General features: G+C 42.9%; 1 protein-coding gene across 1 annotated transcript in view; it reads left to right on the forward strand.

Annotated features, from left to right (window-relative positions):
- LOC112228795 (AMME syndrome candidate gene 1 protein) overlaps positions 1–24,206 on the forward strand; it is a 38,369-nt gene that overhangs the window by 8,590 nt on the left and 5,573 nt on the right. The window contains exons 2-5 of the mRNA XM_024394438.2: positions 5,015–5,125; positions 22,772–22,886; positions 23,717–23,807; positions 23,934–24,030. Coding sequence (XP_024250206.1) covers positions 5,015–5,125; positions 22,772–22,886; positions 23,717–23,807; positions 23,934–24,030 — 414 coding nt within the window. The remainder of the gene's footprint in view (positions 1–5,014; positions 5,126–22,771; positions 22,887–23,716; positions 23,808–23,933; positions 24,031–24,206) is intronic.

Below are 24,206 nucleotides of genomic sequence, written 5' to 3' on the forward strand. Positions count from 1 at the left end.
GGTCACAGTATGGCATGTGATGCGATAGGACTATCCTTTAGCATGTGGCCGGCAGGCTGGGATTACTGTTCAGAATTGGCACACTGAACCGAGTGGGACATCTGGGAGAGTAGAGAGAGAGAGGAAAAGGAGCCTGAATAGCACGATGAGCACCTTTTTTATAGGTGTCCAGAGAATAGTGTTACAGCATCTGAATGTACATCTTCAATGGACAGAAAGACCGTCATGCTGCTCTGTTGATACCTGCCTGAACAGTGAAGACGATTTTCTGGTTTCTAGCTGATTAAACACAGGCCTACTTCGCAGTCTTCCTTTCATATCTGCCCTATTGTCCTTTTTAAAAACAATTTTCATCAATCCACCACGGGGTTTTGGACAGATTTTCATTTGCTTAGACCTCATGGTATTATTTGATTCATCAGCAGTTTATTAATAGAAATCAATGTTTACTTGCATGAGTCTGGCTTTTTTTTTATCACACTGAACCCATCAACCCTGGCTGCATGTCAAAAATGTACTCTGTCGACCCATCCCTCCAGAACACACACCATAGAAGAAGGTTTACTTAGCAGGCCCAACTGACCGCTCACTCACGAGACCCATCATGGATTCTTGTCAGGAAAATATCTGAGACAAATGTTCTAACTGAAAAAATTTCAGTTTTGAAATTAAACTCCTGCTTTTGTCAGACCAGTGGAAGACTTGATGAATGTGTTCTTTCACCCCTCAGAGTGGTGCCTGGGGCAACAACTGAAGCTCTTGTTGGCTGTCCTTGCCTCTGCCTTTGTTTTCCCATTTGGCTCACACCATGGCCTCTCTCAGGCTGCTGCTCACCTTTTTTGCCAAGGGGTTCCTCGGCCAGATTAAAAGCGATTCATCTTGAGGGAGCTGCAGGCTGGCCTGACTGACTCACTGACTGGCTGTCTGGAGGAACTTGTCTCTCTGAACTCATCCCATTACATCAGAGCTAAAGTTGTCTGTCTGCCTCTCCAGAGATCACTTCTTATTAGGATCGACTGACATCAATCTGTCTTTCGTTTCCCCCTCTCTCAAGCATGTTTATGCGACGCATCCGTCTCTCACACACACTCACTCTGACAGATTTTTCTGTTGTGCAGTCTCTCTCTCTCCTACCTATCTCCAGTCTTCTTTCAGACTGAAGGTCACTGTGAAGTGGTTGTCCACCATTCTGTTCTTTTCAGACACTTATCGAGTGCTGTCTGTGCAGTCCAGAGAGGAGTGGATTTAAATGTAGATTGGCTGCTCCTCAGTTTTGATTATTCGGATCCCCGTTAGCTGACGCCAATGGCGACAGCTAGTCCTCCCTGTAAACAAATCTTGCTGATAAAAATGTTGATTAGCAAGCAACAGCTCCTTTCCTCACTCTGTATCATTTTATCTCCCAAGACCATCTTTCCTCCCTCCCCCATGCATTGCCCTGGCTTTTAAATATACACTATATATACACAAGTATGTGGACACCCTTTCAAATTAGTGGATTCAGCTTTTGCAGACACACCAGTTGCTGACAGGTGTTTAAAATCGAGCACATAGCCATGCAATCTCCATAGACAATACATTGTCAGTAGAATGGCCTTACTGACTCTGACTTTCAACGTGGCAACCATCACAGGATGCCACCATTCCAACAAGTCAGTTTGTCAAATTTCTGCCCTGCTAGAGCTTCCCCGATCAACTGTAAGGGCTGTTATTGTGAAGTGGAAAAGTGTAGAAGCAACAACAGCTCAGCTGCGAAGTGGTAAGCCATACAAGCTCACAGAACGGGACCAACGAGGGCTGAAGCTTGTAGTGCGTAAAAATCATCTGTTCTTGTTCTCTGGAGTGATAAATCACGCTTCACCATTTGGCAGTCCAACGGGCGAATCTGGGTTTTGCAAATGCAAGGAAAAAGCTACCTGCCCCAATGCATAGTGCCAACTGTAAAGTTTGGTGGAAGAGGAATAATGGTCTGGGGTTGTTTTTCATGGTTCGGGCTAGGCCCCTTAGTTCAATTGAAGTGAAATCTTAACGCTACGGCATACATTCTAGACGATTCTGTGGTTCCAACGACAATGCCCCTGTGCACAAAGCAAGGCCCATACAGAAATGGTTTGTTGAGATCAGTGTGGAATAACTTGACTGGCCTGCTCTTGTGGCTAAATGAAAGCAAGCCCCTCAGCAGTGTTCCAACATCTAGTAGAAAGCCTTCCCATAAGAGTGGAGGCTGTTATAGCAGTAAAGGGGGGGGACCAACTCCATTTTAATGCCCATGATTTTGGAATGAGATGTTTGACGAGCAGGTGTCCACATACTTCTGGTAATGTACATGAAGTCATGAACCTCAAAGAACTATTCTTAATATCAACACCTATTTCATTTTTATGGCCCTCTCTTTACAATGGTCATCATGAAATGTATATCTACCTCTACGAGTTTCTCTGTTCAACAGCTGTATCTTCTGGAGAACTAAGTTGATACTGTAGACTGGAGATGTCTATGCTCAGAGCTGAGTATAAATAGGCATCTGCTTAGATGTGAATGAGGCTGAAACACTTTCATCGTCTTCCTTATCTGCCCACATTGTGACTTAGTGATGTCTGTACTAACAAAGTGTATTAACCTAGGCAAGGATCTGCCTTTTGTGTTGTGCTATATATACATTTTGATATGCTGTGTGTGTATATATACTTAGCTAGCGATAGTAATCCTGGGGGTTATTGAGAAAAGGTCTCGTGATTTTAGGGCAAAGGGGTGGAGTGACTGCCAGGCTTTTAGTGGATTAGTTGGACACCCTAAGCTGCAATATTTCCTGCATATGAGGATCTTGTGTCGGTGTTTTAAACATGTGTTTTGTTGGCAAGAGAGTAACCATGACAAGGCGATCAGTTTTACAGAGAAGGCAAAGTAGTATATCGGTTGGTGTAAGGAAATGTTACTGACTTCTGCCTTCGTCTGTCTGTCTGTCTCTCAAATGGATTTAGTCTCCCAATGGGCAGTCGAGCTCAATGTGGTGCTGACTACGTCCAAATGGGCGTAATTAGAGGACAGAGTAAACTGGACAGGTTTTCACAGCCACAGAGCTGCTTTGAAGGAAAATTGTATATTTTACTTTATTCAGAGAACACCTGAATGTAAAACAGAGATGATCTCTCTAACAGCAAAATACACTGAAGAAAAATGAAATACAACACGTGTTGGTACCATGTTTCATGAGCTGAAATAAAAGACCCCAGAGGTGTCACATACACACAAAAAGCTTATTCCTCAAAAATGTGGTACACAAATGTGTTTATATCCCTGTTAGTGAGCATTTTTCCTTTGCCAAGAGAATCCATCCACCTGAAAGGTGTGGCATATCAAGAAGCTGATGAAACAGCATGGTCATTAGACAGGTGCACCGTGCGCTGGGGACAATAAAAGTCCACTCTAAAATGTGCCGTTTTGTCACACAACACAATGCCACAGATGTCGCAAGTTGAGGGAGCACGCAATTGGCATGCGGACAGCAAAGGAATGTACACCAGAGCTGTTTCCCGAGAATTGAATGTTAATTTCTTTACCATAAGCCGCCTCCGTCATTTTAGAGAATTTGGCAGTACGTCCAACCGGCCTCAAACGCAGACCACGTGTATGGCTAGTGGTTTGCTGATGTCAACATTGTGAACACAGTGCTCCATGGTGGCGATGGGGTTATGGTGTGGACAGGCATTAGCTACGGAAAAACAAACACAATTGCATTTCATCTTTAGCAATTTGAATGCACAGAGATATTGTAACGAGATCCCAAGGCCCATTGTCCCGCCATTCATCCACCACCATGACCTCATGTTTAAGCAGGATAATGCACCGCCCCATGTCGCAAGGATCTGTATATAATTCCTGGAAGCTGAAAATATCCCAGTTCTTCCATGGCCTGCAAACTCACCAGACATGACACCCATTGCGCATTTTTAGGATGCTCTGGATCGACGTGTACAACAGCGTGTTCCAGTTCCTGCAAATATCCAGGAACTTCGCACAGCCATTGAAGAGGAGTGGGACAACATTAACATTCCACAGGCCGCAATCAACAGCCTGATCAACTCTATGTAGAGGAGATGTGTCATGCTGCATGAGGCAATTAGAAATAGGCCATAGAAACCCAGTTCATGAAGCTCCCGACGAACAGTTCTTGTGCAGACTTTGCTTCCAGAGGTAGTTTGGAACTTGGTAGTGAGTGTTGCAACCGAGGACAAATGATTTTTACACACTTCAGCACTCGGTGGTCCTGTTCTCTGAGCTTGTGTGGACTACCACTTTGCGGCTGAGCTGTTGTTGCTCCTAGACATTTCCACTTCACAATAACAGCACATACAATTGACCGGGCAGCTCTAGCAGGGCAGACATTTGAACTGACTTGTAAAGGAGGTGGCATCCTATGACATTGCCACGTTGAAAGCCACTGAGCTCTTCAGTAAGGCCATTCTACTGCCAGTGTTTGTCTATGGAGATTGCATGGCGGTGTGCTCGGGTGTGGCTGAAAAAGCTGAATCCACTAATTTGAAGGGGTGTCCATATACTTTTGTATGTATAGTGTATCTGTGACCAACAGATGCATATTTGTATTGCCGGTCAGGTGAAAGCCATAGATTTCGGCCTAATACATTTATTTCAATTGACCGATTTCCTAAAATTAACTGTAACTCAGTAAAATCTTTGGATTTGTTCCATGTTGCGTTTATTTTTGCTCAGTATATAACAGAATGTAGCCATCTTATTTTTAGTACTCGCTACACATTGTCAATCAATATGTGTCAGTGAAATGTAGGTGAGAAAAACCCTTTGTCGGTGTCCAATATCACCCCTAGGAATGTGAGAAATCAATGTAAATATTGCCTCAATTGTTTTTCTCAACCCTAAGTGGGTCCTGAATCTTCAAATAAACATACAAGAGGGTAGACCTAGTTTTAACACGATGTTCTAATGTGTTAAACTCTAAAGGTCCCAACATTGTCTTCCCTTCTTTCTATTTCAGCCCGCTGTTCGTCACATGGAAAATAGGCAGAGACAAGCGGTTGAGGGGATGTATAGGTACATTTTCTGCCATGAACCTGCACTCAGGACTCAGGGAGTACACCCTTACCAGGTAAGCCTCTCTTAATTTGATCATCATGCCCAGAGGTCCGAGCATGCACTGCGCTTTCCTTTAGGCTAAACCACTGCAGTCAGGCTTTTTCTCCAAACAAAAGTCTCCCTCAGTGGAAGATAAAAGTACAGCGGCTGGTTCCGACCCGTCAAGCGCTATGAGGCGGAGGGTGGTGAGCAGTGATGGGGGAGACGAGTGTAGGCGCTAGCAGACGCACCGTGTCTGTGTTATCTCCCTGTAGTCTGCTGGGATATCTCCGGAGGGACTGGCTGACTGTCACACTTTTGCCTCATAGGCATGAACAACACAATGGAGGAAGGGAATGAGGGATGGTGACAAATCCTTTTTGTGGTATTGAAGTAAAAAAATAAAAAAATCTGGGTGTGAAGTGGATTTATCTTTTGTGTCTGTTCTTATTATTCAGTCACTGAAAGAGACCCCTGCCATCAGAGCAACAATTCTGCTTTGTTGGATTATGTAAGGAAAGGGCTCATTGAACGGGGACAAACGGCGTACCAGCTGGACAGGAAAACATTACTGTGTTTGAATGGGCAGGGGGTGCACATTAGGCTGAGCTGTAGCTCTCTATTGCTTTCCCACACACATATAGTGACATACATACACACTCACTCACAGACACACTGACATCTGGAACTGGGCTCCTATTGGCTCCAAGTTAAGACTCCTGCCAGCCTACTATTGGCCAACGCTGTTGCTAGGATGATTCCACACTGAGGCCTACAGAGGAGGTGATGCACTGCAACAGAGATCAATCTTTCTGCTGTTACAGCAAATGTCAAGTTGGACTCGACTAAATCAATTCATTTATTTGATCTGATAACATAGAAGCCCTTACAATAGCATTTCAGCAAAAATTGTTTTATTTAGTTGACATGCATATTTTTAAAGAGCCTCAGAGTTTCCTGTAGCTTTTGTTTTTAAGTTCACCGTAGGTAGTCAAGGTTCAAGGATAATGCATTTGAAAGTTTCTTCTGTGGACTGAACTGTACCACAAATTTCAGGCCTCCTGTTTTTATTTTTTAGAGGGGGAGAGCTGTGTGTTGTCAGGGGGAACCAAAAAACAGGGCGAAGCGTCCAGATGAGGATGCCAGTAAAGCTGAGGGTTTTCTTCACTCAATATGAATGCCTTTGTGAGCACGAATGTCATTAGTGAGGCCTGGGTTTCTTCTGGGGAAAAAGGGGGCTTTTTGTATTGAACTCTAACAGTAATGTTATCAATATTACTGTCTTCTTTGATCAAAAGAAGGATAATCCTTCATGTTTTACATGCAAAAGTAATTATGCTATGATTTTCAAGCTTGTTTGTCTGAAAATAGCTGTATCTGATCATGTATTTTGCTGAGCCGAACAGACAGGGCAGCTTTAGTTTTTGTCTCAGGGCTCGTGCTAACTTAACCCATGGTCGTCTTTTTGTTTTCAGACACTTTTTCCTCCAGCTGCATTCCAATCTCCCTGGTTCTAATTATTCAACTTTGAAGATCACATAATGCCACAATCTCACCAGGCAGAACAGAATGCATGCTTAGGAAGATGTTATTGTGTCAAACACACAGTTAGTTTCTGACTGTGCCTGTTCAGTCCTCCCACAAAACAATTGTGGTTCGCCTCTGCTGCTGTTCCCTTTTTGAAACCAATGTTTTAAATAATGTTTTCAAAGAGCAGGATGTTCATGGCTGAGGGAGACGATGATTATTGTACAGTTTCCTGGAAGCCGCTATTGTACCAAGTAAGCCATGTCCTATAATTATCCAGTTAATGTTATGGGAATTTAGGCTATACCTCAGCAATTCTACAGAACACCCCTCCCACTCTTACCAAATACAAAAATATAACAAGGAGCTTGTGCCTTGGAGCTTGTGTGTGTGTTTTCAGTTATGTGTACGTCAAAGGACATTTGGTGCTGAATAAATCATGCAACACATGCACATCCAGAGGAGGAACGACCCCAGGGACTTACAGGAAGGTTTTTACCTCCCTGAGAGATGTTGCTCAGTGCTCAGTCTGGCTCTCAGACATGTATGTAACCAATTTACACTGTCATGGCTAGTTCAGATGCAGCTTTGTCTGTCTAAAGGGCCCCAACAGTCATTCTGATTCACATGTAAAATAGCCTTTTGTGTGACTAAAACATCACACACACAATTTGTCTGATTTAAGATGTTCAACATTTGAGAAGAAGTACTTATTCGCTCATGTCAAACTACCAGAAGTCTGAAAAGACAGACTGGGCTAATAGGCCGAGTGATGGGGGAGCTCACCTTGACTTGGTTATTTGAAAATGCCTATATCAAGTAGAGGTCGACCGATTCATCGGAATGGCCGATTTAATTAGAGCCGATTTCAAGTTTTCATAACAATCGGAAATCTGTATTTTGGACACCGATTTGGCTGATTATATACATTTTATTATAATTTTTTACACCTTTATTTAACTAGGCAAGTCCGTTAAGAACACATTCTTATTTTCAATGATGGCCTAGGAACGGTGGGTTACCTGCCTTGTTCAGGGGCAGAACGACAGATTTTTACCCTGTCAGCTTCGGGACTCAATCTAGCAACCTTACAGTTAACTAGTCCAATGCTCTAAACCACCTGCCTCTCATTGCACTCCTCGAGGAGCCTGCCTGTTACGCGAATGCAGTAGAAGCCAAGGTAAGTTGCTAGCTAGCATTATACTTATCTTATAAAAACGATCAATCATAATCACTAGTTAACTACACATGGTTGATGATATTACTATTTATCTTGTGTGTCCTGCGTTGCATATAACTTATCCAAAGCAGGGGGATGATTTAACAAAAGCGCATATGCAAAAAAATCACAATCGTTGCACGACTGTACCTAACCATAAACACCAATGCCTTTCTTAAAATCAATACACAGAAGTATATATTTTTAAACCTGCATATTTAGCTAAAAGAAATCCAGGTTAGCAGGCAATATTAACCAGGTGAAATTGTGTCACTTCTCTTGCGTTCATTGCATACAGAGTCAGGGTATATGCAACAGTTTGGGCAGCCTGGCTCGTTACGAACTAATTTGCCAGAATTTTATGTAATTATGACATAACATTGAAGGTTGTACAATGTAACAGCAATATTTAGACTTAGGGATGCCACCCGTTAGGTAAAATACCAAACGTTTCCGTATTTCACTGAAATAATAAACGTTTTGTTTTCGAAATGATCGTTTCCAGATTCGACCATATTAATGACCGAAGGCTCGTATTTCTGTGTGTTATTATGTTATAATTAAGTCTATGGTTTGATAGAGCAGTCTGACTGAGCGGTGGTAGGCACCAGCAGGCTCGTAAGCATTCATTCAAACAGCACTGTTGTGCGTTTTGCCAGCAGCTCTTCGCTGTGCTTCAAGCGTTGCGCTGTTTATGACTTCAAGCCTATCAAGTCCCGAGATTAGGCTGGTGTAACCGATGTGAAATGGCTAGCTAGTTAGCGGGCTGCGCGCTAATAGCGTTTCAATCGGTGACATCACTCGCTTTGAGACTTGGAGTAGTTGTTCCCCTTGCTCTGCAAGGGCCGCAGCTTTTGTGGAGCGATGGGTAACGATGCTTCGAGTGTAGCTGTTGTCGATGTGTTCCTGGTTCGAGCCCAGGTAGGGTCGAGAAGAGGGACGGAAGCTATACTGTTACACTGGCAATACTAAAGTGCCTGTAAGAACATCCAATAGTCAAAGGTATATGAAATACAAATGGTATAGAAAGAAATAGTCCTATAAATTATTATTAACTACAACCTAAAACCTCTTACCTTGGAATATTGAAGACTCATGTTAAAAGGAACCACCAGCTTTCATATGTTCTCATGTTCTGAGCAAGGAACTTAAACGTTAGCCTTTTTACATGGCACATATTGCACTTTTACTTTCTTCTCCAACACTTTGTTTTTGCATTATTTAAACCAAAGTGAACATGTTTCATTATTTATTTGAGGCTAAATTGATTTAATTGATGTATTATATTAAGTTAAAATAAGTGTTCATTCAGTACTGTTGTAATTGTCAATTTTACAAATAAATAAAAACAATCTGCCGATTTAATCGGCGTCGCTTTTTTGGGACCTCCAATAATCGGTATCGACATTGAAAAATCATAATCGGCCGACCTCTCAAGCAACATGCACCCAGTGTTGTTGCGAGATTATCTCAAGGAAATCTGCTGATACACAAAGCAGCTCACATTGTTTTGCAAATTATTAGTTTATCGTGTTTGGTTATTGTAACAGCATCCATATAGCTAAATTATATGGCCAACATTGTCTAACTAGCCCAAATAGAATTGTCAGCAGTGTTTATCAAGCTAACTAGGTAGTTCATCTTGGACAATTTTACTTTAAAATAAAATTTAATTTGTCACATGCTTTGTGAAAGAAAGGTGTAGGCTTAAAGTGAAATACTTACTATTCAACAACGCAAAAAAAGTTGAAATGTAAAAAAAAAAATAATAACACAAGGAATAAATACACAATAAGTAATGATATCTTGGCTATATACGCAGGGGTACGAGGTAGCGGTAAATATGTACATATAGGTAGGGATAAAGTGACTAGGCACCGGGATAGATAATAATCAGTAACAGCAGCTTATGTGATGAGTCAAAAGACTTAGTGCAGATATTCCGGGTAGCTAATAGTTTGCTAAATAAATCTAAAACTAATAGTTTGTCTTATAGCTTGGGGATAGAAGCTGTTCAGGGTCCTGTTAGTTCCCGGAACAGCTTGCTGTACAGGTGAGCGTCTGGGTACATTTCCAGGATGGAGCTCCCGACCAACAGTTATTGTGCTGACGTTGCTTCCAGAGGCAGTTTGGAACTCGGTAGTAAGTGTTGCAACCGAGGACAGATGACTTTACACGCTTCAGCACTTGTCAGTCCTATTCTGCGCGCTTGTGTGGCCTACCACACAATCGGCAGAAATTTGACGAACTGACTTGTTGTCATCCTATGACAGTGCCACGTTGAAAGCTACTGAGCTCTTCAGTAAGGCCATTCTACTGCCTGTGTTTATCTATGGAGTTTGCATGGCGGTGTGCGCGATTTTTATTCAGCTCTCAGCAACGGGTGTGACTGAAATAGCCGAAACCACTCATTTGAAGGGGTGTCCACATACTTTCACATATACAGTACCAGTCAAAAGTTCAGACACACCTACTCATTCAAGGGTTTTTCTTTATTTTTACTAAACTCAGCAAAAAAAGTAACTTCCCTTTTTCAGGACCCTGTCTTTCAAAGATAATTTGTAAAAATCCAAATAACTTCACAGATCTTCATTGTAAAGGGTTTAACACTGTTTCCATGCTTGTTCAATGAACCATAAACAATTAATGAACATGCACCTGTGGAACGGTCGTTAAGACACTAACAGCTTACAGACAGTAAGCAATTGAGGTCACAGTTATGAAAACAGGACACTGAAGAGGCCTTTCTACTGACTTTGATAAACACCAAAAGAAAGATGCCCAGGGTCCCTACTCATCTGCGTGAATGTTCCTTAGGCATGCTGCAAGGAGGCATGAGGACTGCAGATGTGGCCATGGCAATAAATTGCAATGTCCGTACTGTGAGACGCCTAAGATAGCGCTACAGGGAGACAGGACGGACAGCTGTTTATCCTCGCAGTGGCAGACCACGTGTAACAACACATGCACAGGATCGGTACAACCGAACATCAGGATGGAAACAACTGCCCGAGTTACACCAGGAACGCACAATCCCTCCATCAGTGCACAGACTGTCCGCAATAGGCTGAGAGAAGCTGGACTGAGGACTGTAGGCCTGTTGTAAGGCAGGTCCTCACCAGACATCACCGGCAACAACGTCGCCTATGGGCACAAACCCACCATCGCTGGACCGGACAGGACTGGCAAAAAGTGCTCTTCACTGACAAGTCGCTGTTTTGTCTCACCGGGGGCGATGGTCGGATTCGCATTTATCGTCGGAGGAAAGAGCGTTACACCGAGGCCTGTACTCTGGAGTGGGATCGATTTGGAGGTGGAGGGTCCGTCATGGTCTTGGGCGGTGTGTCACAGTATCATTGCACTGAGCTTGTTGTCATTGCAGGCAATCTCAACATTGTGCGTTACAGGGAAGACACCCTCCTCCCTCATGTGGTACCCTTCCTGCAGGTTCATCCTGACATGACCCTCCAGCATGACAATGCCACCAGCCATACTGCTCCTTCTGTGTGTGATTTCTTGCAAGACAGGAATGTCAGGGTTCTGCCATGGCCAGCGAAGTGCCCGGATCTCAATCCTATTGAGCACATCCGGGACCTGTTGGATCTGGGACCTGTTGGAGTGGTAGGGCCATTCCCCCAAGAAATGTCTGGGAACTTGCAGGTGCCTTGGCGGAAGAGTGGGGTAACATCTCACAGCAAGAACTGGCAAATCTGGTGCAGTCCATGAGGAGATGCACTGCAGCACTTAATGCAGCTGGTGGCCACACCAGATACTGACTGACTTTTGATTTTGACCCCCCTTTGTTCAGTGACATTATTCCATTTCTGTTAGTCACACGTCTGTGGAACTTGTCCAGTTTGTCTCAGTTGATGAATCTTATGTTCATACAAATATTTACACAATATATTCAATGTTTTACGCAGTTGACAGTGCGAGGACTTTTTTTGCTGAGTTTATTTTCTGCATTGTAAAATAATAGTGATGACATCAAAACTATGAAACAACAGACATGGAATCATGTAGTAACCAAGAAAGTGTTAAACAAATCAAAATGCATTTGAGATTCTTCAAAGTAGCCATCCTTTGCCTTGATGATAGCTTTGCACACTCTTGGCATTCTTTCAACCAGCTTCTTGGGGTTGTTGAGAGAATTCCAAGAGTGTGCAAAGCTTTCATCAATGTGAAGAGTGGCTACTTTGAACAATCAAAAATAAACAAATCCAAATATTTTTTCTAACACTTTTTGGTTACTACATGATTCCATATGTGCTATTCCATAGTTTTGATGTCTTCACTATTATTCTACAATGTAGAAAATAGTACAAATAAAGAAAATCCCTTGAATGAGTAGGTTGGTCTGAACTTTTGACTTGTAGTGTGTGTGTGTGACAATCAATGATGTCAAGAAGTTTGTAGGATTCTCCCGTTTTGGCATGTCTCTTGATGTAATGACACTACAACAGTGTCAGAGTTTCGGGCAACTTTCCCCCATGCTTTTGTTCCATGCTGGCTAAAGACCTAGCTACCCAATAACTAGCTTACAGCAGGGGGAGGGGAGAACCAGTAACTTTATGATCAAACTTTATCGTTGTAAAAGGAAATAAGGTCGGTATCTAATTTTATGCAAAGTATTCTTATGTGTATTACATTTTGGTTATTGTTTTAGTCATATTATTTCTTAAACATCTTTCTCAGGGTTAGTGAGCGTTAACCAACCTGATAGCCTCGCTGGCTCACAGTGGGGGAGAGAGGATGCAGTTGATTACGGTGTTGTTTTTGTGTGTGTTTATACATCTGTGGCTGGGATGAGACAGAGGAGCAAACAATTCATTAAAGAATGCATTCATTTTATAGTGGCTGGATACAAGCGGTTTCAATGTTTCTCTGTCTATCTCTGTGTTCCTCACGTGATCTGCGCTCGTGTCAAAAGGCCCTTGCTGCAAACCTTCAAACCCCGCCCAATAATCTGTCATTCACCGTAGGAATGTCATACATTAGTGTGTGTTCGCTGTACTGTTTTATATATATACTATGAGGTAACTGACCACGTTTGGGAGGTCAAGCTCATCACTTCCGCCCCGCCATTTATCTTTGGGACCATAGATCCATTCATTGTAGCCCCTCTACAACTGGTATTAATAAATATATTAAAATATTTAGTTGATAGATGACAATCGGATCACTGTTTGGCGTCCATCTGGTATTATACTGCGTTTTATGGATAGGCCTACCTCGTCAGCGTTTGTCTGTAGAGAATAAACAGCTTAGCATCCTGCTCCACCTCTCACTCTTAGAGGATCTTACAAAGCATGCTGTGTCTCTGTAATGTGTTATGCGTGCCTTCCAGAGCAGCCATTTTGTAGAGGGTTAGATCATCGGTTTGTTTTAGTAGACGGCCCTCGTGCTCTGAAACTACCAGCCAGGCAGACTTGTCACGTCCCTGTTGTACTCCCCTCTGCTAGAACTGGAACTGATGATGACTGCACCAGCAAAGGAATGTGGACACATCAACTTAGTGGATGCAGTGTTGTTTGTATTCAGCTATAGGCCTAAGTGGAGCTTATAAACGTGAACACGTGTGAAACACAGGCTTGGCTTAATAATATTTGGATAAAAGGGTCATCAGCTCAGGAAAACTACAGGTTTATTTGTATAATGACTCATCTGATACTGAGGGTAAGCCTCACTACTCTCCTGTATTTCCAGAGGTATGTGGGCAATGTTTGTGCATCCATATTGAGTCTACTGTCTGAGGAATATTTGCCAACCCTGCCCCTCTAATCAATCAGTTTGATCTGCTGCTCTGCCACCAGCAGCATGAAGCATTCCCCTCTCTCTCTCAACACGGGCATTAGAATAATTTCTCCAGCCATGGCTGTTGTTTAGCCACTGAGACTCTTAGAGCCGATGTCATAGCTGGTCAGGACATTATAGAATGTGGGCGGACTGTCTAATCCTGTTTATCGTGATGAAAATGATCATGTTTTCCACCCACCTCGCCATTGACCATGTTGTTAACACAGGAAATGGAGGGGCCAGTGAAACATGAGAAATGACAGACATTGGGAGGTCCTGACTCTTAGGAGATGTGTAATTTGTTGCTAAGGGCGTCTGTGAAATGAAGGATGACCAGCTGAAAGCTCTTGAGTCTAGGTTGTAGCCTCAAGTGTTTTAGTTGAGGCTTAGCTGTTTTTTTCTGTAGAAGGGTGCTGTGTTGTCTTACTCAATAGACAAAAAGATAGTCACATATACACAGAAATGGGTTCCCTGCACTCCGCCTTAGCTGACTCTGTAATCGAATCAAATTGTATTTGTCACACGCGCCGAATGCCACAGTTATTACCATGAAATGCTTACTTACGAGCCCTTAACCAAAAATGCAGAGTTTTTAAAAAGTAAGAATTTTCTGAATAACCTAAAGGAAAAATGGTAATAAAATAGCGATAACAAGGCTATATTACAAGTCAATGTGCATGGGTACAGGTTTGTCGAGGTAATTGATTTAATTAAATCAATAAATTTTAATTACATGTAGGTAGGGGTAAAGTGACTAGGCATAAATAGTAAACAGAGTAGCAGCAGTGGAGTGTCAGTGTGTGTGTGTGTGTGTGTGTGTGTGTGGTTAGAGTCCAGTGAGTGTACATTGCCTGTGCAAGAGTGTCAGTACAAAAACTAAGCTATGAATAAGAATAAAATAAGGGGGTCAATGCAAATAGTCCGTTTGGCCTTATGACTTGGGGGTAGAAGCGCTCCGGTGCGGCTTGTAGCAGAGCGAACAGTCTGACATTTTTAGGGCTTTCCTCTGACACCGCCTGGTATAGACGTCCCGGATGCTGGAAGCTTGGCCGTACGCACTACCCTCTGTATGCCGAGCAGTTGCCATACCAAGTCACTTCTCTCGGGTGTACTGTACAACCAGTCACTTCTCTTTTCAGCCTGGTGTAGCTGACTGCTTGGGTGTGTTTGGACAATCTTTTGAGGAGCTGAGGTCCCATTACAGCCCTTGCCAAATCTTTTCAGCCTGTAGGCTCACGTTGTGGAAGAGGATGTCACCACACTGCCAGGTGCCCCCCCTTCATGACTGCTTGGGATGTGTTTGGACCATGATAGTTCCAGGAAGTGCCAGGAAGTGCCAGGAAGTCCAGGATCCAGTTGTGGAGGGAGATGTTCAGTTCCAGGGTTCTTCGCTTAGTGATGAGCTTTGGAGGGCACTATGATGTTGAACGCTGAGCTGTAGTCAATGAACAGCATTCTCACGTAGGTGTTCCTTTTGTCCAGATGGGAAAAGGCAGTGTTGGAGTGCAATAGAGATTGCGTCAATCCTTGGATATGTTGGGGCGGTATGCAAATTGGAGTGGTTTCTGGGATGATGGTGTTGTGAGCCATGACCAGCCTTTCAAAGCATTTCATGGCTACAGATGTGAGTGCTACGGGCGATAGTCATTTAGGAAGTTTACCTTGGCGTTCTTGGGCACAGGGACTATGGTGTTCTCTTTGAAACGTGTAGGTATTACAGACTGGGTCAGGGAGAGGTTAATATTGTGAAGTGAAGACACTTGCCAGCTGGCCAGCGCGTGTTCTGAATAAGTGTCCTGGTAATCCGTCGGACTCGGCGGCCTTGTGAATATTAACTTGTTAAAGTCTTACTGTCAGACAATGTGTGATCCTGCTACGGAGAGCACAGTTGCCCAGAACAGCTGGTGCTCTCATGCATAGTTCAGTGTTGCTTTCCTCGAAGTGAGCATAGAAGGCATTTAGCTTGTGTGGTAGGCTTGCGTCACTGGGCAGCTCGGTGCTGGGTTTCCCTTTTGTAATCCGTGATAGTTTACAAGCCCTGCCACATCAGACTAGCGTCTAACGGTGTAGTAGGAGTCGATCTTACTCCTGCATTGACGCTTTGCATGTTTTATGGTTCGTCGGAGGGCGTAGCGGGATTTCTTACAAGCATCCGGATTAGTGTTCCAGTCCTTAACTACCAGCTCTAGTCTTTAGCTCATTGCGGATGTTGCCTATAATCAATGGCTTCTGGTTGGGTCACTGTGTGGACCATGTCGTCGATGCACTTATTAATGAAGCCGGTGACTGATGTGGTAAACTCCTCAATGCCATCAGATGAATCCCGAAAAATATTCCAGTCTGTGCTAGTGAAACAGTCCTGTAGCTTAGCCAAATAAGGCCGGTACCGATTAATCGGCCAATTGTAATTTTTTTTTGTTTGATTTTCTTTAAATGATTTTTATTTATTTGTAATAATGACAATTACAACAATACTGAATGACCACTTATTTTAACTTAATATAATACATCAATAAAATCAATTTAGCTTCAAATAAATAATGAAACATGTCCAATTTGGTTTAAATAATGCAAAAACAGTGTTGGAAAAGAAAGTAAAAGTGCAATATGTGCATGTAAGAAAGCTAACGTTTCAGTTCCTTGCTCAGAACATGAGAACATATGAAAGCTGGTGGTTCCTTTTAACATGAGTCTTCAATATTCCCAGGTAAGAAGTTTTAGGTTGTAGTTATTATAGGAATTATAGGACTATTTTTTTCTATGCCATTTGTATTTCATATACCTTTTAACTATTGGATGTTCTTATCGGCACTTTAGTATTGCCAGTGTAACAGTATAGATTCCATCCCTCTCCTAGCCGCAACCTGGGCTCGAACCAGGAACACATCAACAACAGCCACCCTCGAAGCAGCGTTACCCATGCAGAGCAAGGGGAACAACTACTCCAAGTCTCAGAGCGAGTGACATTTGAAACGCTATTAGCGCTCACCCCGCTAACTAGCTAGCCATTTCACATCGTTACACCAGCCTAATCTCGGGAGTTGATAGGCTTGAAGTCATAAACAGCGCAATGCTTAAAGCATTGCGAAGAGCTGCTGGCAAAACGCATGAAAGTGCTGGATGAATGAATGCTTACGAGCCTGCAGATGCCTACCGTCGCTCAGTCAGACTGCTTTATCAAATCAGACTTAATTATAACATAATAACACACGGAAATACAAGCCTTAGGTCATTAATATGGTCGAATCCTCAAACTATCATTTCGAAAACAAAACGTTTATTCTTTCAGTGAAATACGGAACTCCGTATTTCATTTAACGGATGGCATCCCTAAGTCTAAATATTCTTGTTACATTGCACAACCTTCAATGTTATGTCATAATTACATACAATTCTGGCAAATTAGTTCGCAATGAGCCAGGCGGCCCAAACTGTTGCATATACCCTGACTGCGTGCAATGAACGCAAGAGAAGTGACACAATTTCATCTGGTTAATATTGCTAACCTGTCTTTTAGCTAAATATGTAGGTTAAAAAATATATACTTCTGTGTATTGATTTTAAGAAAGGCATTGATGTTTATGGTTAGGTACACGTTGGAGCAACGACAGTCATTTTTCGCGAATGCGCACTGCACCGATTGTATGCAACGCAGGACACGCTAGATAAACTAGTAATATCATCAACCATGTGTAGTTATAACTAGTGATTATGATTGATTGATTGTTTTTTATAAGATAAGTTTAATGCTAGCTAGCAACTTACCTTGGCTTCTTACTGCATTCGCGTAACAGGCAGGCTCCTCATGGGGCAGGTGGTTAGAGCGTTGGACTAGTTAACCGTAAGGTTGCAAGATTGAATCCCTGAGCTGACAAGGTAAAAATCTGTCGTTCTGCCCCTGAACAAGGCAGTTAACCCACCGTTCCTAGGCCATCATTGAAAATAAGAATGTGTTCTTAACGGACTTGCCTAGTTAAATAAAGGTGTACATTTAAAAAAATTTTTTTTTTATATCGGCCAAATCGGTGTCCAAAATGCAGATTTCCGATTGTTATGAAAACTTGAATCACTTATTGATGTCAGGAGACAGGTTAAAGAAATATTTTTAAGCCTTGAGACAATTGAGACATGGATTGTGTATGTGTGCCATTTGGGGGGTGAATGGGGGAAACAAAATATTTAAGTGCCTTTGAATGAGGTATAGTAGTAGGTGCCAGATGCACCGATTTGTGTCAAGAACTGCAACGCTGCTGGGTTTGTCACGCTCAAGTTTCAAGAGTGGTCCACCACCAAAAGGACATCCAGCCAACTTGACACTGTGGGAAGCGTTGGAGCCAGCATCCCAGTGGAATGCGTTCAAAACCTTGCCCAACAAATCGAGGCTGTTCGAAGGGCAAAAGGGGGGTGCAACTCAATGTTAGGAAGGTGTTCTTAATGTTTTGTACATAGTGTGTTTTATATACAGTACCAGTCAAAAGTTTGGACACACCTACTCATTCAAGGGTTTGTTTAATATATTCTACATTGTAAAATAATAGTAAAGAAATCAAAACTATGAAATAACTCATATGGAATCATGTAGTAACCAAAAAAGTGTTTAACAAATCCACATTTTTTAAATATTTGAGGTTCTTCAAATAGCCACCCTTTGCGTTGATAACAGCTATGCACACGCTTGGCATTCTCTCAACCATCTTCACCTGGTATGCTTTCCTACAGTTTTTGAAGGAGTTCCCACATATGCTGAGCACTTGTTGGCTGCTTTTCCTTCACTCTGCGGTCCAACTCATCCCAAACCATCTCAATTGGGTTGAGGTCGGGTGATTTTGGAGGCCAGGTCAGCTGTTGCAGCACTCCATAACTCTTCTTCTTTGTCAAATAGCACTTACACAGCCTGCAGGTGTGTTGGGTCATTGTCCTTTTGAAAAACAAATGATAGTCCCACTAAGCGCAAACCAGATGGGACGGCGTATCGCTGCAGAATGCAGTGGTAGCCATGCTGGTTAGGTGTGCCTTGAATTCTAAATAACTCACCGACAGTGTCACCAGCAAAGCACCATCACACCACCACCTCCATGCTTCACGGTGGGAACCACACATGCGTAGTTCATCCGTTCACTTACTGTGTGTCTCACAATGACAAGGCGGAAGGAACCAAAAGTCTCAAATATGGACTCATCAGACATATTTCCACCTGTCTCATGTCCATTGCTTGTCTTTCTTGGCCCAGGCAAGTCTCTTCTTATTGGTGTTCTTTAGTAGTGGTTTCTTTGCAGCAATTCGACCATGAATGCCTGATTCACGCAGTCTCCTCTGGACAGTTGATGTTGAGATGTTATTTGGGCTGCAATTTCTGAAGCTGGTAACTCTAATGAACTTAACCTCTGCAGCAGAGAACTCTGGATCTTCCTTTCCTGTGGCTGTCCTCATGAGAGCCAGTTTCATCATAGCACTTGATGGTTTTTGCGACTGCACTTGAAGGAACTTTCAAAGTTCTTGAAATGTTCCTTATTGACTGACCTTTAGGTCTTAAAGTAATGGACTGTCATTTCTCTTTGCTTATTTGAGCTGTTCTTGCCATAGTATGGACTTGGTCTTTTACCAAATAGAGCTATTTTCTGTATACCACCTCTACCTTGTCACAACACAACTGATTGGCTCAAACACATTAAGACAGAAAGAAATTCTGTTAATTGAAATGCATTTCAGGTGACTACCTCATGAAACTGGTTGAGCGAATAGTAAGAGTGCAAAGCTGTCATCAAGGCAAAGGGTGGCTACTTTGAAGACTCCCATAAAATATATTTTGATTTGTTTAACAGTTTTTTTTTTTTTTTTTTTTGTGGTTACTAAATGATTCGTAGGGGCGGCAGGTAGCCTAGTGGTTAGAGCATTGGGCCAGTAACCAAAAGGTTGCTAGTTCGAATACCCGAGCTGACAAGGTCAAAATCTGTCGTTCTGCCCCTGATCATTGCAGTTAACCCACCGTTCCTAGGCTGTCATTGTAAATAAGAATTTGTTCTTAACTTATGGCTGGGGGGCAGTATTGAGTAGGTTGGATGAATAAGGTGCCCAGAGTAAACGACCTGCTCCTCAGTCTCAGTTGCTAATATATGCATGTTATTATTAGTATTGGATAGAAAACACTCTGAAGTTGGATTTTTCTCAGGTTTTCGCCTGCCATATGTTCTGTTAAACTGTTTGAATGATGTCTGTGAGTATAACAGAAATCATATGGCAGGCGAAAACCTGAGAAAAATCCAACTTCAGAGTGTTTTCTATCCAACACTAATAATAATATGCATATATTACAATCTGGGACAGAGTAGGAGGCAGTTCACTCTGGGCACGCTATTCATACAAAAGTGAAAATGCTGCCCCCTATCCCAAAAAGGTTAATGCAACCGCTGTGTCAGATTTTTTAAAAAACTTTATGGAAAAAGCAAACCATGCAATAATCTGAGTACGGCGCTCAGACACAAAAACAAGCCATGCAGATACCCGCCATGTTGTGGAGTCAACAGAAGTCAGAAATAGCATTATAAATATTCACTTAACTTTGATGATCTTCATCAGAATGCACTCCCAGGAATCCCAGTTCCACAATAAATGTTTGTTTTGTTCGATAAAGTCCATTTATGTCCAAATACCTCCTTTTTGTTCCCGCGTTTAGTACACAATCCAAACTCATGAGGCACAGGCAAGTCCAGTCGAAAAGTCATATTACAGTTCGTTGAAACATGTCAAACGAAGTATAGAATCAATCTTTAGGATGTTTTTATCATAAATCTTCAATAATGTTTCAACCGGAGAATTCCTTTGTCTGTAGAAATGCAATGGAACGCAGCTAACTCTCACGGGAGCGAGCGAGACTGAGCTCATGACACACTGCCAGATACCTGACTGAATCAGCTCTCATTCCCCCCTCCTTCACAGTACAAGCCTCCAACAGGGTTCTAAAGACCATTGACATCTAGTGGAAGCATTAGGAAGTGCAATATGACCCCATAGTACTGTGTATTCGTTAGGCAATGACGTGAAAAACTACACACCTCAGATTTCCCACTTCCTGGTTGGATTTTTTTCTCAGGTTTTTGCCTGCCATATGAGTTCTGTTATACTCACAGACATCAATAAAACAGTTTTAGAAACTTCCGTGTTTTCTATCCAAATCTACTAATTATATGCATATTCTAGCTTCTCGGCCTGAGTAGCAGGCAATTTACTCTGGGCACCTTATTCATCCAAGCCACTCAGTACTGCCCCCCAGTCCCAAAGAAGTTAACTGACTTGCCTAGTTAAACTAAAAAAGGAGGATACCTAGTCAACTACACAACTGAATGCCTTCAATTGAAATGTGTCTATCGCATTTAACCCAACCCCTCTGAATCAGAGAGGAGTGGAGGGCTGCCTTAATCAACATCCACGTCTTCGGCGCCCAGGGAACAGTGGGTTAACTGACTTGCACAGGGGCAGAATGACAGATTTTTACCTTGTCAGCTCGGGGATTCGATACAGCAACCTTATGTGTTATTTCATAGTTTTGTTGTCTTCACTATTATTTTACAACGTAGAAAATAGTTTATTATTTATATTGTGTGTACTATGTGTACACTGTATGTATGTATGTGTGGTTATGTATGTATGCACGTCTTCAAATGGCTAGATTCGGCAATTTCAGCAACCCCCGTTGCTGATGGATGTATAAAATGTAGCATACAGCGATGCAATCTCCATAGACAAACATTGGCAGTAGAATGGCCTTACTGAAGATCTCAGTGACTTTCAACCTAGCACCGTCAAATGATGCCACCTTTCCAACAAGTCACTTAGTCAAATATCTGTCCTGGTCAACTTTAAGTGCTGTTATTGTGAAGTGGAAACTTCTAGCAGCAACAACGGCTCAGCCACAAAGTGGTAGGCTGCACAAGCTCACAGAATCGGACTGCTAAGTGTTGAAATGCGTAGCGTGTAAAAATCGTCGATCCTCGGTTGCAACACCCACTCCCAAGTTCCAAACGGACTCTGGAAGCAACGTCAGCACAATAACTATTCGTTGGGAGCTTCGTGAAATGGGTTTCCATGGCCGAGCAGCCGTACACAAGCCTTAGATCGCCATGCCAATGCCAAGCGCCGGCTGGAGTGGTGTAAAGATCGCCACCATTGGACTATGGAGCAGGGGAAACACCTTCTCTGGAGTGATGAATCTTGCTTCACCATCTGGCAGTTTTGACAGACGAATCTGGATTTGGCGGGTGCCAGGAGAACGCTACCTGTGACTGAATGGAAGCAAGTCCCCGCAGCAATGTTCCAACATCTAGTGGAAATCCTTCCCAGAAGAGTGGAGGCTGTTATAGCAGCAAAGGGAGAACCAACTCCATATTAATGCCCATGATTTTGGAATGAGATGTTCGACAAGCAGGTGTCCATATACTTTTGGTCGTGCGTGTGTGTGTGTGTGTGTGTGTGTAACCTATGTGGTTCGAGCCCTGAATGCTGATTGGCTGAAAGCTGTGGTATATCAGACTGTACTACGGGTATGACAAAACATTTTTTACATTTTTAATGCTCTAATTATGTTGGTAACCAGTTTATAATAGCAATAAGGAACCTCGGGTTTGTGGTATATGGCTGCATTGCGTCGTGCCAAATAACAGCCCTTAGCCGTGGTTTATTGGCCAAATACCACACCCCCTCTGGCCTTATTGCTTAAATATATTCCGGACTCTGACATTGCTCGTTGTGATATTTATTTTTTCTTTTTGGATTATGTGCGTATTATTACTGCACTGTTGGCGCTACAAACACAAGCGTTTCGCTGCATCTGTGACCAATAAACATACAGTTTATTTGATTTGAATCATGGAAGATGTCACTTAAAGGCTATTGCCATCTGTCTTCTGAAAGGATAAAGAAATATGCTTGCAGGGCTTCCTTTATTTAAATGTTCTCTTACCAAAGAGATTTGATCTTTATTTTCATTATAACCATAATGCCCTCAGCTTAGTGTGAGATGAAATGCAAATATAACTTTGGGTAGACATTGTCCTTGATAATCTGTTGGTCTTCCAGTTGGAACTGGTTCAAAGTAATGATGCTTATTTTCGCCCTAAACGTCCCGTGCCTTTGTCTCCACAGTGCCCTTAAAGACAGCCGTTTTCCTCCCATGACGAGGGACGAGCTGCCACGCCTCTTCTGCTCAGTGTCTCTGCTCACCAACTTCGAGGACGTCGGTGATTACCTTGACTGGGAGGTAAGAGACTGAAACAAGACAGGTAGCTATTAATTCATCTTATGCAATACTCTTCAGTCATTGATTTTGAATTGAAATGAAATGGCCTTCACATATGTGAATCCAGCAGTTTAGATTGCCTGTGCCCCGGAGAGCAGTACACTTCCCACACAGAGCACACTGTAAAACACAATCTCCAGTGTGAAGTAGAGATGAGAATTGGATACGGGAAGGGCTCTGCTGCAGTGGCACCTTCATGTCCTGAATGAACTGGACCCCATTGCAGCCTTGAGATTCACACTGCAAGGATGATTTAGGCAGACAATCGGCATACATACACACACACACACACACACACACACACACAGGCAATATGTCTTCGTGGTGAGGGCATAAGCAGTCACCTTGTTGACCCAGATGGGCTATACTGCAGGGAGTGGGCCCCAGGGGGGTAGGGTGCAACAAGGGTTGTGACGTGGGTTGGTGAATTGTGTATCACCTACCGGTTTGGATTATAATGGGAACAATCCTCTGAGCTACCTTGACTGGATCGTGGCCCTGCGCTGAGTGTGCTGGTTTACAGGGACACATCCTGTCTCCTCTATCCATTCACTCTCCTATTACCGTGGCCCTCCATTCCTCACCCTAAACCTCCAATTCCCTCGCAGCCTCTCACCCCCCCTTCACACGGAATCCAGTAGGTTAGGCTTAGTGCAGCAAGACATATTTAGGCATTCTAGTCGGTTGAACAGTGGCCGAAGACATGTAGTTCGTATAGATATTTCTCTCTGTTGGTCCTGTCATTAAAGTGATGTCTCTTCTTCTCTCTCTCGCCTTTCTCTGGCCTGTAGGTGGGTGTTCATGGCATTAGGATAGAGTTTTTCAATGAAAAAGGATCAAAGCGCACCGCCACCTATCTACCAGAGGTCGCAAAAGAGCAAGGTAAGTGGAATCCTGTGTCCACCTTTATGATCTCTGAATGACTGGAGGTCTTTGTTGTAGAGAGAAGTGGTATTCAAGGGGGACATAAAGGGGGATATTCAAGAGGAATCAACCTTCTCTGTGCAGGATGGGACCACATTCAGACCATAGATTCCTTACTACGAAAGGGAGGCTACAAAGCTCCCATCACAAATGACTTCAGGAAGACCATTAAGTTGACCAGGTAAGAGGCTGCTCTCCTTTCACACCGGATGCTGTCTGACTTCCACTGCTGGCTTTGGTTTTGCCTTAAGTGTAAATTCTGGAAGTGGAAGTGCTGCTCACTACTGGGAATATGTGACTGGTGCATAATTACTGTGGGTGACCCTCCCAACGCCCACCATGGTCCTGTTTGCCACT

The sequence above is a fragment of the Oncorhynchus tshawytscha genome, linkage group LG30 (genome assembly GCF_018296145.1).
Source record: "Oncorhynchus tshawytscha isolate Ot180627B linkage group LG30, Otsh_v2.0, whole genome shotgun sequence".
Classification (NCBI taxonomy): domain Eukaryota; kingdom Metazoa; phylum Chordata; class Actinopteri; order Salmoniformes; family Salmonidae; genus Oncorhynchus; species Oncorhynchus tshawytscha.